We start from the raw sequence: 16237 nt of genomic DNA, 5'->3' as shown, positions 1-16237 counted from the left end.
GTTGGCAGTACAGAGGTATAAAACTCCTGTATTATTGTGTGAAAGTTCTGGAGAGGGTGATTGATAAATGAATTGCAGAATAGTAGAAAGTAAGATGGGAGATAACCTGTTTGGATTCAGATCAGGATGCAGCACAATTGACTCAATGTTTGCATTGAGACAGATAGTTGAGAAGAAGCTAGAGGAAAGAGCCCACATTGGCATTCCTAGACTTGGAGAAAGCATTTGACAAAGTTCCCAAAAAAGCAGTTTTGGACAGTCCTGCAGTTTTTTTCAAAGTCTCAGGAATATTGGTAGAATTAGTGCAAACTTTGTGTAAGTACCCAATGACTCAAGCACAAACAGTTTTGGTCTTACAGTGTGATTCTGAGTGGAGTGGATCTGCACTAGGGTTCAGATCTGAACCCACTGCTGCTCATGCTGGTGATGGACTACATTAGCAAACAGGTCGGACAGGACAGATTAACAAAGTTGCTGTATGCAAACAATGTGGCATTACAGGCAGACTCTGAGCAAGACTTTCAACAAAGGATAGAGGAATGGACTGCACAAGTGAAGGCACATGAGATGAAACTGAGTACTGATATGACAGTTGTAATGGCAGCAAATGGTGGTGTTCAGAAAAAGTTGAGAACTGAGATAGAAGGGAAAATAGTGGAACAGGTTAAGAGCTTTAAGTATCTGGGAGGGGTGGCTGAAGAGAAGGAAAGTCTGTATGAAGAGGTCAAAGCTAGAATCAGAGGGGCTGCAGCCAACTGACACAGACTGTCAGGTGTAGTATATGACAGAAGAATGCCAAAGAAGCTGAAAAGTAAGGTGTACAAAACAGTGGTGAGACCAGCATTACTATATACTATAAAAACCTGCACAGTAATGGCAGAGCAGTTGAGGATGCTAGAGATGATGGAGATGAAATGCTTGAGATGGGTGGTAGGATGCATATTGTGGGATAAACAAAGAAATGAGGACATCAGAGAAGAAGCCAAAGTAGCTCCAATTGCAGAAAAGGTTAAAGAGAGCAGATTATAGTGGTTCAGGCACGTGCAGAAAAGTAGAAGACAATCCAGTGAAGAAGATTTGAGACAGACAGGAAGAAGCAAGAAGAAACAAGACTGTCCAGCAAAGAGGTGGATGGAGTGTGTGAGAGAAGACCTGCAACAGTCAGGCATGAGTGTCTAAGAAGGCAAAAGAGTGGCATTGAACAGAGAGAGATAGCAACAGGTGACACAACACCTCAGCCTCATGTAGAAAATGGGAAAAAAGAGATTGATAATATTGATGATGATGATGACGATGATGATGATAACTGTAGTATTTAAAATCCACCTCAAAAAGTAGTAGTCAAGCCCTGGAGTGGGTATAGTAATTAGTCATTTCCCTTTTGTGTGAAGTCTAAATTATTTTTGCCGGCTTTATTACTGCAGACCAAAAGCTGAAGACTAATAAGTTCTTTTCAGTAATTTTTTGAGGACCTGGAAAATTGTAATACCACGTGGTTGATTATGGTTCTCACTGTGTATCAGTTTTTCATTACATTTTTTTCTGAGTTATTGTTGTTGTGTCTTTCGACTTATCCCGGTAAGGGGTCGCCACAGTGGAACTCCGGTCCGCTAATGATTAGCAGTGGATTTTTACATGCCGAGTTGCTAGCCCTGATGCACAACCTTCAATGAAGGCACGCCCATTCACGCATGCCTCCACACAGAAGACGCTCTAGCTGAGAACAGAACGGGAGAACGTCTTGCTGTGAGGCGACAACGCTACCACAGCACCACCACCGCAGTGAGTTATTGTAATGTATCAAAATCACAAACTGGTTATTTTATTTAATTGACTCTGCCATATTAACATGATCTTGCAGGTTCTATATTAAGCCCCATTAAATCAGTCATGCTAAGCATAAGGAAATTATTTTTTTCACCTATGTAGCATAAAGAATAACAGAAGTGAATCACAGGCATCTTGCACAGCTTCTGGAATTTGACTTTTTTCTTAATTACCATAATGTTTTTCTCAGAGCTGATCTTATCTTTTAACAGTAGTTGTAAATCCCCAACAAAATAAAGTAGCTGAACAGCATATTTTTTCCTACGGCTATCAATCTGTACTCCTTCAAGTAACAAACCATCCCCTGTGCTCCTCCTCAAGTGTTAAAGCTATTATTGCAATTCAGGAGCTGTTAACCGACTGCTGTGGCTTCAACTTCAAAGAGCTTTTAACGTTCATTAAAACTACATGTTAGTGTTCACCAGTGCATTCAGTGGAAAGATGTTAATTTTTTGTCTTGAATTCTGGTGAAAAGTGTTGTATTTGCTTGTAAGTATGTTATAATTTGCCATGTTATCTGTATCCAAAAAATGCACACAGTACAAAAAAAATATAACTTTCTGTTCTTGAATTTGTATTATAAAATGTTTCTGTTTACACTGAAGCATGTGTCTCCATGCATTGTATTCCGCACTTCTGTTATTGTATGCTACCTACTTGATTTATTACACCGTTGAACATAGCATATTAGATATTTTTCTCTGTTGTGCCTATTGCCAGTAGTTCTAAAATATGTTATCCAACTGTGCTACTTACTGTGTTTCTTTTTTTTAAGAGAAATTGTCTTTTATTTCAACAATGAATTATGTTTGAATTGTTAATATGTATTTTATACTTTATTGGTACATTTTTTTTCATGTGTGCTACATGCCCATTCACCATGCCATAATGCTGCCCATCAAGCAAAGGTACCTGTAACTGTCATATGACACCTATATCAGTTTTTCTTCTCAAAACATATTACTTTTGTAGATACCCAGGTCTTCTAAAATCTACCCCTTCAATAATGTGTGCCCAGGTTTCCCTGTCTTTTTGACCTTTCTTGAATCATATTTGCTTCCGTTTGCTTTTACGCCTCTTCCTAAATTGCAGATATCAGAAAGAATCTTCCCACTTTTCTAATCATCACATTCCTTTTTGTTTCCTTTCCTCATCTTTCTCCACCATTCTTCTCTTCTCTTTACCTTTACGACTCTACTGCTTTTTGTAAGGAACTGGAGTCATTTCCTTTTATAGAAGTTCATCCCCCTTCTCATCCTACCTTCTCATTTTTCATTCCTTTTCCTATTAACCCTTCCCTCCACATGAATCTGACAAATATTCTGTAGCTCCTCCTCCTAGCTCAAGGTTCCTGAAGCTAGCAAATGCCTGAGTTACAGTATCCAGCACAGTCTCATCTTATTTGCAATGATTATCTTCCTTTATTTATTCTATACAAAATCTTTAAGAGCTTCGTAAAATGTCTTATATATGTTTTATATGGTTTTGTCAAATACCGCACGTGCATATATCCCCAAACATTTAACGCCATCATTCTTCCAAAGTCCATATTGTCCTGTCCCACCACCATATTCACTATTATCTGTAAATATTTCTTGCATCTATGCAGAATCTTGAATCCTTTCCAAATGTATCACTGTCTCGTAAGAATAGTTTGATGACCCTGTCGAAATTCTCCACACAGTTACTGGATTACCAGTAAAAAGGCTGAAATAGATCCAGCTGTTCCCCCATTGTTTTCCTCCCCCACCGTTCTCCCTACCCTTCCCATCAGGATGTAGCCACGGTGATACAGAAGTATCCTTCCGTCATTCCCTTCTCCAATCTAACATCCTTTAACTTACCTCCGTGTAATAACATGCCCATTACTTGTTCCCTATAGAATTCCCTTATCCAACTCCTCTGGTGAGATAAAAAATGACCCCTAATCATCAGTATTCTTTTAACACAAAGCCTTCTTTAGCCTTTTGTATCACCTTTAACATGATTTTATCTAACATCAGAGTATGAATTCTCACTAACATGTTAAAATCTACATTAAACATGGACACCAGCCTGCAGTAGATTGGATCTTTCCTTCTATCGTCACCGACCAACAACATTGCACCTTTTTTATTAACATATAATTTTCTCTAGCCCATGTTTCTATCCTACAGCATTAATGGATTCTTTAGATATCTCTCCTCCACCATATTCTTGAAAAGGTCACATCTTACATATTGTTATTTGACACATGTATCTGCCACTGTGTCCTTATTACTTTTCTGGCCTCATCTGTAATATTTCCAACTGCAAAGCTCTGTCACCCCAACTCTTCCCACTACCATAATTTTCTTCATCTTTCATGTAACTAATTAACTCATTTTCCAATCGACTTTTTGCTGTTACTCCCTATCCCATAACTTCCTCCATTCTCCATACTCGCTCTCCCACTTTTATTCCCATTTTTATTTCCCTCTTCCAATGTACACCTTTTCCTATGTCAGCCATTGCCTACCACAAATTTACATTCCCTATCACTCCCACCATTTTCATGTTCATAAATTTCTAACCCCCTTCTCTCTTTCATCTTTTAATGCACAATCTTATCTAGTCTTTGTTCTAACCTTCACCAAAAAAAAAAAGAAAAAAAAAATCTTTTTTATATTGCTGTGGTTTATAATTTTTTAACAAAAATGGTAACAAGTGCATATAATTTGTGTTCATATAATTCAGAGAATGAGAAAACAAAATAGTAACATTTACATAATTTTACATTAACATAACAGCTTTGGCGAAGGACCATGTATAATGATTTTACTACGTTCATTGTTCACATTCTAACACTGAATTCCTGTGTAGATCATAGGATCATAGGAGGTTACTAGGCTAATGACCCTAGGGCCCTAACAAGCCTTGCCAAGTTTTACCCTTATTTCTGCAATCAGCGCCTATCACCCCTGTGAAAGAGGGATGTAGGTGAAACCTCTGGGGTGAAGTTATGGCCTCCCATCCAATCGTCCAGATTACATTTTAAGAGGGCCAATGAGGTGCTTTGCTTGACATGAAGCGGGAGTCTGTTCCAAAGGTGTGGTAATCTCTGGGAGACAAATCTGTCCCTCCAGCAGGTTCTATTAATGTCAAATACCAGGTGAAGGCCATTAGAGCGAGTAACCCGTATACCATTTGACTTACAGATATGCAGCATTGCCAATAAAGCAGGGTCAAAGATTGCCTTATATGCAAAGCAGAGATCATCTCTGAGTAATCTGTATGAAAAACAATAAAGTGACAGTGATTTCAGATGATACTTATAAGACAGATGCTGAAGACCTTGAATTTTCCTTGTGAGGAACCTTTATGGTGTCTCCAATTGCTGCAGTTGCTTGGAAATGTGCATACCAAAAGGGGCGTTGTACTCAATTATTGGCCTGATGAGGGAAGAGTACAGGGAGGTTATAAACTTCTTTTTTTCCTGAGGCAATGCCCTTACTTATGAGATGAGCAATGTAGAATGCCCTTCTCACCATAATGGAGACATGGTGATCAAAGGTCTCTCACCACTGAGTACATACTTAGGGTGTGGTTATTGATGTGGTAGTTAGCAGGAATATCATTCTTACCAAAAAGAATGATAATACATTTTTCTGCATTTAATTTTACGCTATGACTTTGGCACCAGTCATTTGTTTGTGTAAGATTCTTTTGCAGAATGTTGACATCGTTTGGAGATTCTATGACTGCTCCCATCTTGCAGTCATCAGCAAGCTTTGCCAGCCACAGACCTTTCATTTTAGCTTGCACTTCTGAGAAATATAATCCAAACAGTAGGGGGTCCCAGGACTGATCCTTGTGGAACACCTAGTGGTCTGCTGTATGAGGTGGATTTCCCTATTTTGACTATATGGGCTCTATCAATGGCCAGTTAGTGACCCATCTAATGATATACGGGTTGATACCTAGCTGGGTGAGTTTGTCAATTATGCTTGCATTGACGATAGTGTCAAAGGCCTTGGCTAAGTCTAGGTAGGCTGTGTGCACAGATTTCCCCCCATCAAGGGCTTTGGTGATTGTCTCAAAGAAGTCCACCAGGTTTAACAGGCATGATCTCCCTTTGACAAATCCAAATTGAGTAGGGTTAAGTGTTTGGAGGTTACCAATATCTTTGTTGATAAGGTCCATGATGATTCTCTCCATGGCCTTGCAGATAAGGCTAGTCAGGCTAATAGGTCTATAGTTCCTGGGACCAGTGGAAGCACCACCTTTGTGCAAGGGGATAATGGTGGCCTTTTTCCATTCAGCTGTGATGAAGCCAGTGCTTAGACTATGATTGAAAAGAGTACCCAATGGCATTGCTAATTCTTGTTTGAGCCCATGTAGGAAGCAACCTGGGAAGTTATCAGGTCCCATGGATGCTGTGTTTTTGACCTTAGAGAGGGCGTTCACAACTTGCTCATTAGAGACAAAAGGTAGAGGACAGGTGGCAGGGATGTCTTGGCATAAGTGTGGCAGGGACAGGGGAGTGAAGTTTTCACAGAACCTGTCAGCTAACAGGTTAGCAATGTCCACAGGCTCGGTATATATGGTATCATTAACCACCAATTTGGAACAAATCTGGGCCTTTCCATTTAAGTTAGAGATGTAACTAAAGAATGCCTTATGGTTGTTCTTAGTTGAGAAAGTTAATTTGGATTCTTAGTTAGCTTTGGAGGATTTCACAAGAAGTCTTATTTGCCTGTTTAAGCTGAGCAGGGAGTGTTTCAACTTAGGGCTCGCTCCCTCTTACACTTAGACAGCAATTTTTTCCTCTTATTGCAAAGCCTGTAATGGCAGTTGTCCACCAGACAGTTTTGCTCTTCTTTCAGGAGCTTGTTTTGGCCCTGTCAGGTACGGCCGAGTCAATGCAGTTGTTCAGGTGTTTGTATAAAGCATTTGTGTAGAACTTAATTTAGTTTCCAGTATCATCCCGTAAAAGGTTATAATTTGCTTTTGAGAAGTTTTTTAGTTTAGTTGCTGCTAGGGGTGGGTCAGGTGTGACAGTGACTTTGAATGAGACTTATTTATGGTCAGATCTCATCAGGGAAGACCTCACAAGGAGGGGGGGCTACAGTGGTCTCCCATACTGGTAAGCACCTGATCCAGGATGTTGGCACCCCTTGTGGGAGTGTCAACTAGCTGGTCCAGGGCACTGGAGTTAATGAAGTCGAGGAACCTTTGGTCAAGTGAGTTTTTACATGAGTAATTTCCCCAGTCAATGGATGAGCGGTTGAAGTCATCCAAAACCATGGTGTTCAGATGTAATGTTAACTCTTATTATCCCACATATATGCAACATTACCATATTAAAATAATAACCATCAAGTGGAAACAATATGAATTAAAGTAAAAAAACATAAACCAATACAAAACTTAAGTAGGAAGGAGACAGTTTCAGAAATCTGTAAACAGATATTACATTACTATGCTAGTTAGATGAGTGGTCTAAGTTATTCAGCTGTGTCCATCTAAGACATAATAACAAACTGACCTCTAAACCCCTGAACCCTACAAGCAGGAGAGTGAGAGGAAGGAGGTCTAGATGTACTAATATCCTGAGTCTAAGCTATGATATCTCAGACATATCATGAAAGGATGCATAAAGGTCCCACTTGAGATGAACCAATAAGACCCCCCACCACCACCTCTATACATCTCCAAGTTCAACCACATATGCAAAATAAATTATAGCATTCTGCTATAGTCTGAAAAACAGCTGTTTTTCCATTTTATGGTGAATGGAAAGAGCTTCAGACACCCTTAGCAACCCATCTGAGGGATATATAAGTCCAGAGAACATGATGTTGTGGTCTAGTGGGAGCATGGTAGTTAGCAACTTAGAATATTTTGCCTTCATTTGGCTCCAAAGTTGAGTAAAAATGGGTTGAAAATAGAATGTATGAAGCCAGAACCCATTCACCTTCAGAGTGAGACATTTTCAGTAAACCACTTGCACACACTGCAAAGCAAGTAGAATCCACTACACATAACAACACACACACACACACGCACACACACACACACACACACACACACACACACACACACACACACACACACACACACACACACACACACACACACACACACACACACACACACACACACACACACACACACACACACACACACACACACTCTCCAGTGTCTCAGCAAATAAGCACGTAAAGCAAAACACCTCAAAACCAAATGTCCTGGTCATAAGTGACTCCATATTCAGACACACTGATATCCCCCTCAACAGGCTGGACAAGGAGAAGGTCATAGACAGTTGCCTGTCAGGTGCCATGGTCTGTCAAATCATGCATACCCTCAAGTCACTCAACAACAATTGCTGTTATGACTTTGCCATAGTACATGTTGGGTTTGATTACTTGAGACATATCTCTCTTAACTATAAGAAGAGAATTGCCTGAACTCTCAGATTATGTGTCCCAGGCAGGTATGCCCCTAGCGCTAAGCAGCATTCTACCTTTACTCAGGATGATGCCACAGTATTAACAAAAAATGATTGACTTCAACAATTGGCTTAGCTTTTGTTGTCAGTCCAGTGGGATCCAGTATCTATCAGCCTGGGAAGACATGGTCGACAGACCATGATGCTTTGCCAGAGTTGGTCATCACCTGTCTCCTGTAAGCTTTTGGATACTGGCAAAGGTGCTTGCCTCCCCCATAGTGCCTTTTTTAGGCTATGTCGGAACAACATTTCTTACATAAAAAAATCCACTTGAGACAATTTCAAGGCTATGCTGCTTAATGCTATGAACCTAAACAGGAAACTGCATTCCCTGGAAGCAGTCCTTACCTTGAAAAATGCTGACATCTGTGCAGTCACTAAGACATGGTTCAAGACCACAGAGAGCAGCCCAACCATCCAAGGCTACAATGCCTTTCACACGTTCAGACCCCAAAATGAATGTGAAATAACTAAAGGTGGAGGTGTATACATCTTTATTAAAGCCAAATACACCTTGAGACTGGTTAAACAATATGACTGTCTTGAGCTACTCCAGGTCCAACTAACTATAGGTAAGACACCCGACTACAACCTTACTTGCTATAGGTCTCCCATCATAAACCAAAAGAAGCCTACCTGGACTTACTAGAGTCACTCACAATGCAGCCAAACACTTTGGTCATAGAAGATTTCAACTATCCTTCCATTGAATGAGTGACATACATGAGCACAAACATGCTCACCCTGAGATTAATGGACTTTGTCAATATAAATGCCCTGGAACAGCTAGTCTGCACCCCCACAAGTGGTTCAAATGTCCTAGACGTAGTACTCACCAACATGTGGGGGGCACTGCATTAGCCCCTGCATGTTGCCCTCCCTGGTAAGGTCAGACCATAAATCTGTCTTGTTCAAAGTAACAATCAGACATGACACCTCCACAGGAGCAAAAAAAAGAGCGTTTTCTCCAAAGCAACCTACAGCCTACTAGGCGATGGTATAAAAAGTTTCAAACCCTTGCTAACACAGCCAACAATTACTCCTATGCAGAGGAGTACACAAATGCCCTATATAACCACCTAAACAACTGTATAGACTTTGCTGTACCTGACTGGATCAGAACCAGGTTCTCCTGAAAAAACAGACCATCCTGGTGGACCTCAAGTATAAATAGGTTATATAACAAAAGGAAGAAACTGATGTCTAAGAACAAGAGGTGACTTTTTCGGCAGAAGAAGAATACCCAACAAACAAATCAGATATCTTGTAATGTCCTCTTAAGCTTGCTATGAAGCTAAGTTAGCATCCCTAGCTAAGGATAATCATAAGGCATTCTTTGGCTATGTCCAAAAACTAAAAATGAATACCCAGCTATGTGCCAAAGTTATAGTAAATTGCACATCTCATACTGAACCTGAGGAACCAATCTGTTAGCTGACAGACTTGGCACAAACTTCACCCCCCCGTCCCCCCGTCCCCACCAGCCATACCCCAAAGCATACCTTACACCAGTCTTCTGTCTAGTATCTCCAAAGAGCAGGTCATATCCATGCTCTCCAAGGCCAAAAATACTGCCTCTCTGGGACCAGATAACATCCCAGGCTGCTTACTAAGCAATCTAAACAAGACCTAACAGAACTACTTGGCATTATTTTTAACCTCAGCCTGAGCACTGGCTTTGTTCCAGCAGAATGGAGAACAGCAACAGTAATGCCCTTGCACAAAGGGAGTCCATCAACCAACCCTGGGAAATATAGACCCATAAGCAAAACCAGCCTTATCTGCAATGCCATGGAAAGAATCATCACGGAATTTCTCAGGACATAGGCAACATTCAAACTCTTGACCCTACTCAGCTTGGCTTTGTTAAGAGTAGATCATGCTTATTGAACCTGGTGGACTACTTTGAGAATGTCACCAAAGCTCTGGATGAAGGCAAAACAGCACATACTGCCTATCTTGATTTAGCCAAGTCTTTTGACACAACCCTCCCACTCAGGTATCATTGAGAAACTCTCCCAGCTGGGTATTAACTCATACATCTCTAGATGGATAGCCAACTGGCTCACCGACAGAATGCAGAATGGGGATTCCACCTCTACCAGTAGACAATGACATACCACAGGGAACTGTTCTAGGCCCTCTACTGTTTGGAATGATAACACAGACAAATGACTGATGACAAAGCCATGGACTAAAACTAAACATAAAAAAGTGCATTATTATCCCCTTTGGCAAAGAGAAAGTCCCTGAAAATTACAATATCAACAGCAACCCCCTAAGCTCAAATCAGTGGTGTGAGATTTGGGAACACAGGTTGATAGCAATCTAAACTTCGATCACCATGTGTCCACAGTGGTGAAGAAAGCCTTCTACATTGTGCACATCATAAGTAAAGGCATTGCATCCAAGACTAAAGATGTTATAACTCCTCTGTACTCGACCCTCATCAGACCAGTAATTGAGTACAACACTCCCTTTTGTATGTGCCTCACAAGAAACCTGCAGCAGCTGGAAAGACCACAGAGGTTTCTCACTAAAAAAAATTTGGGGCCTCCAAAACATGACCTACATGGAAAGACTGAAAGCCATATCACAGTACTCTGTATCCTACAGGCTGCTGGAAGGCAACTTGTGACTGGCTTACAGAGCAGTCTCTGACCCTGCCCTAATGGAAATACTGCATATTGAAAAATCAAATGGGACAGGAGTCACTCACTCCAGGGATCTCAACCTAGCCTGTGAGATTAACAGAACATACTGGAGAGACAGATATATATCCCAGAGGTTGCCACTCCTCTGGAATAAACTCCCAGTTCATGTGAAGCAGAGCTCCTCAATGACCCTATTCAAGTATAACCTAGACAATTGGATGGGAGACCATAAATTCATCCTGGGGGTGGCACCTATGTCCCTTATGGACAGGAGCAGTCGGTGCTGGTCATAGACTTGGTGTGCAAATAGTGACCATCTAACTAAGGTTAGTGAGGAAACATGAATATAACTTGGCTAGGCTTGTAAAGGCCCTAGGGTCATTAGCCTAGTAACCTCCTATGAACCCATGAACCTATGAACCTATAAGTTGGGAGGCATCAAGGAATCATAATTCTACAATTCTAACAGTTTGTTTTCATTATTATTTGTCTTTGCATGTGCAGATGAACCTTTCTTTGAAACTTCTAAAAATATTACATGGAATCTGTACTGTTGATATGGATGACTTGCTTCTGCGTTGAAGCCATTACTTTAATGTAGGCATGCAGTACAGATACTTGCTATGAACTGTCTTCAATATTACTTGATACTTATTCAGGCATTACACCTTAGGGTGGGGGATGTAATCATACAGTCTTAACATTCATTATATTATGATTACCTTTTACTACATTTACATATTATCTGAGAACTCATAACTCCAAATGAAGATGGCGTACCCTTATTTCATCATGCCTACTGTTTTCTCAAAGGACATCTCTGGGGTGATAAACCATTTCACTGGTTTACAGTTGATAACAAGGTACTTCTTTTCTCTGCTGTAATACATCTGATGTAAACCTGCAGTGCTGCTTAGAAGTGTAAGATGACACTGTACTCCTGTTACTAACACTGTGTTACTTAACACATAATTAATTTTCTACCATGACAAACTCTAGTTTCATATCTATGTATGTACTTAATTTCACTTTGTACATTTAACTAAAGCATTCTCTTATGAAACGGATAATGTATGAGCAAAAGGAATATATCTCAAATGCAATTTTTCATATAATATAACAACTTTTTCTGCAAATTTTGTTTGTAAATGTTTGTAAAGTCAGGGTTTCACACTTTCTGTCCTGAACATCTGCTAACTTTCACAAAAATCAAGTGCCAATACATATGAAAATATTGCTGTTTCCTTAATATGAAGCATAATCAGTCTTCAGTGTTTTACATGTTTATGACACATATGTAGTCATGATCATATGGTCAGTGTCTCTCCTGTATCAAAGACAATACCTATGTATTTGCCCCAGAACCATACACCTCATAAACCAAGACACAAGTTTTTTGTCACTCACATAACACACAGAGCACTCCGATACAGTTCTGACACTAAAACATTTCTTTCAGTTCTAACTTTGAATTATTTATCATTCAACTTTGTGCTTTTACTGAATATGTAATACTTAATACCTAATATAATGTTCTGTAAATATAAAATAAAAAGCCTTAGTTTAGACATTTTAACTTAATATTAATTTAAATATTACCATATCCATATTACAAAGAGTACATGCTGCCAACATATCTAATTGTGTTACTTATAGTTACACAACAGATGAACATCATAAGAAGTTCAGTGTAAATAATACCGATTGGTCTGGGACTGCTTTACATAACAAATTACAAAATATGGTGCATTTATGATAGAATACAATCGATTTCAGCCACATTTATGATCGTTAGCAAAATGAAACAAATCTTCCACACTTGTCTGATGTATATCATAATCTTCTTCTTCTCAGTTATAACTCTTTTACTGCAACAAATTACCAATAAACAGTGAAAACAGTTCTTACCTACTGTAAAGAACAATAGAAAAAAAGCGTCTCTTAAGGAGAAGAAATACACCATAGCTGTTGTTACATTTGTTTTCTGAAACTTGACTGAAATATAATTTAAAAAAGAGACCATCTGCTATTCAGCAATGCATGCTACTTCCTTAATGCTGCTGTAAGCAAATTAGTGAAGCTGTTGGTATAACTAAAGAAACTTCTCATTTTGTTCTGGTTTTTACACTCGTTGTGGTTTTCATTTTTTATCCTGTCTTTAACAGCGCATTACAACTATATTGGTTGTGTATGCCTTCATGAATATATAGAGTGCTGTACAAACTGATTTAATAGCTTTGAAATAAATTATAATATGGGCTCATAGGCTAAATGCATTTATATATTAGTACTAAACACTTTGTAAGTCATAAAGCACTCTCGATACTTTTTAAATGGTTATATCCAGTATTCTGTCTGCAAATGGATACTGCCCTCTAGTGGTTAAGGTTCATAGGTTCATATATTCATAGGAGGTTACTAGGCTAATGGCCCTAGGGTCCTTACAAGCCTAGCCTTGCACAAAATCTGTGTACCCTAACTGACTATAGTTAGAGGGTTGTTGTTAGTAGAGCGATTCTATGACCAGCACTGACTGTCCCTGTCCATGAGGGACATAGGTGCCACTTCTAGGGTGAATTTATGGTCATCCATCCAATTGTCAAGGCTGAGTTTAAATAGGGTCATTGAGGAGCTCTACTTCACATAATGTTGGATCTTATTCCACAGGAGCGCCAGTCTCTGGGAGCTACATCTGTCTCTCCCAACATGTTTTGTTAATATCACAGGCTAGGTTGACATCCCAGGATAGAGTGATTGTTGTCCCATTTGATTTGCAGATGTGCAGCATTTGCATTAGGGCAGGGTCAGAGACTGCTTTGTAAGCTAGGCACAGGTCAATTCTCAGCAGCCTGTATGATGCAGAGTACAATGATAGGGCTTTCAATCTTTTCATGTAGGTCAGGTTTTGGAGGTCCTGGATTCCCTTGGTTAGAAACCTCTGTGGTCTCTCCAGCTGCTGCAGGTGTCTGGTGAGGCACATACAGAAGGTAAAATTGTACTCAGCTAATGGGCTAAGTGTCTAGTACAGCAGAGTTATAACCTCCTTGGTCTTGAATGCGATGCTCTTATTTCTGACATATGCAATGTAGAAGGGTTTCATTATCACTATGGATACACGGTAATCAAAGTTTAAATTGCTATCAACCTGTGTTCCCAAGTCTTGCACCACTGGGTTTGAGCTCAGAGGAGTGCTATTTATATCATAATTAGCAGGGGCTACTTCTTTGTCAAAGAGGATAATGATGCATTTTTTTGTGTTTAGTTTTAGGGCTGGATTCAATCAAACCTGCATGGTCTGCTAACACCATGTGCGTGTTGTTCAAGATGCACATACAATAGCACACTGTGTTGTATTCAGTAAGTGTCTCTACACAGTGTGTAGAGTCACACAACCATGGTAAACACTGTGGTACACTAATTACAGCATAAGCAGCTGAATTGTACGCTAATCACCCATTCCAAGTTGGAGGAGCTATTCAAAATGCTGTAAAGCAGCCTTGTAGACTTAGTGTTGGTTTTCCCTGCAAATTCCAAAACCTATTGGAATACAGCCATGGAATGGAGTGTACACAGAAGGAATGTTAGGGGCTGCTGCTGCTTTAATCCATGTGTATGTGGAAGAGGCTGTAGTCTATGCTGCTGCTGCTGCTAATAGACCAAGGCCAAGAAGGAGAAGAGTTTTCAGAGCCTGGTTTACTTATCACAGTTTGCATGATATAGAAACTGTAGACCACTACGGGATAGATAGACACATTACAGGAACTCTGCAACCTCTGTTGTCCTCTACTCAGATCCAGAGCAAATCAGGGGGAACCAATACCAGTGGAGACAAAGGTATGTGTAGCACATAGAATTCTAGCTACAGGAACCTTCAGAAGGGTTTCACATGCATCTACATCCAGGATCCTGAATCAATTCCTGAATGTTATGCTACAACATGCCAGTGACCACATATATTTTCCCCAAACTCCTGAGGGCAGGGCCACAAATATGCAAGAGTTCTACCATATAGCACACTCCCCTGAAGTACTGGGTGCAATAGACTGTACACATATAGAAATCAAGCACCATTTAGGGAAGAGGGTAGGTTGTACATAAACAGGAATACTTCCACACCACCAAATGCCAGGTCATGTGTAATGCTAAGGGAATCATCTTGAATGTGTGTGCTGGCAACTCAGACAGTTACCATGACTCACATATCTGCCACATGTTCCAGTTGCATCAGATGTCCACCAGGGGTGATATTCCACAGGGTCATTTACTGGGGGGGTGCAGGTTATGCACTGGACCAGTGACTGATGACATCCATCAGAAATGCACACCCACCCACCAAGGAATACCATAATGAGGTACACACTCAAAAAAGAAATATCACAGAGCATATGTGTGGGCTGCTGAAGTCATGGTTCCACTGCCTAGATACATCTGGGGGAACCCTGCAGTACAACCCATGTACATGTACCAAAATCTTTACCATCCTTGCCATGCTTCACAACATCATCCTGAGAAAACAGTAGGATAAACAAGGGGAGGGGGTACGCAACCCATCACCAATGGCAAGGTCACCACAGCTACAAGCAGATGAGGAGTCAGAGGTGTGTGTAGGCAGACATAGGCATGTTCAATATGTCCTTGCACTGGCTAAGAGGCAACACATAGCACACTCACGTACCACCTAAGTGTCTAAAACCTTCATCTTATGCACATACATATAGTAACATTGATGGCAGGCAATGCTCACAACCTTTACCTATCCATGTAATGGCTGTGTACTGGTAACATCAGACAGAGTTAGCCCTGAACTAAAACAGTAGTAACTGCTGGATTTAACAAGCTAAGTGTTGACCCTGGATTGTGAAACCACAATTGTGAAATAAAACAAATGGATACTATATCCTTGCATGTTGATTCTTGGTAATGTAAGTAAAGGTTGGGTTATCTGTAAAGCAATGACTTGAACATGTGATAGAAGAGACTTATGTGAATCCATGTCCTTTATCAAGTAAGAGGCCTCAGGTATCAAATATGCACACAGTCATACCTCTCAAAAGTACTGATGTCAATGAATGTCCTCATTTTGGCCTCATACGTTTGACCTGGCATATCATGAAAGAGAAAAATTAGATATTAATGACACACATTTCAGTTTCAGACTTCATATATCTCAGAACAAATTTAAAAGTAGTCATGCAAAAAATGTGATTCTAACAACTGTCTAAATTTGTAAGACCAAAATACTTGAATAGTCCCCCTATTGTTCAGCATTTTGTCCCACTTTTAT

The 16237-nt window shown here is 40.1% G+C and overlaps 1 protein-coding gene across 1 annotated transcript in view; it reads right to left on the bottom strand.

Moving 5' to 3' along the window:
- The window catches only part of LOC122791842 (T-lymphocyte surface antigen Ly-9-like), a 712953-nt gene extending 699934 nt beyond the window's left edge, over nucleotides 1-13019 (bottom strand). Inside the window, exon 1 of the mRNA XM_044059802.1 lies at nucleotides 12862-13019. Coding sequence (XP_043915737.1) covers nucleotides 12862-12976 — 115 coding nt within the window. The 5' untranslated portion in view covers nucleotides 12977-13019. The remainder of the gene's footprint in view (nucleotides 1-12861) is intronic.
- Nucleotides 13020-16237: the final 3218 nt, after the last annotated feature.

The sequence above is a fragment of the Protopterus annectens genome, chromosome 17.part0 (genome assembly GCF_019279795.1).
Source record: "Protopterus annectens isolate FY-2018-M chromosome 17.part0, PAN1.0, whole genome shotgun sequence".
In the NCBI taxonomy this organism is placed as follows: domain Eukaryota; kingdom Metazoa; phylum Chordata; order Ceratodontiformes; family Protopteridae; genus Protopterus; species Protopterus annectens.
This window is presented reverse-complemented; position numbering and strand designations above follow the sequence as displayed.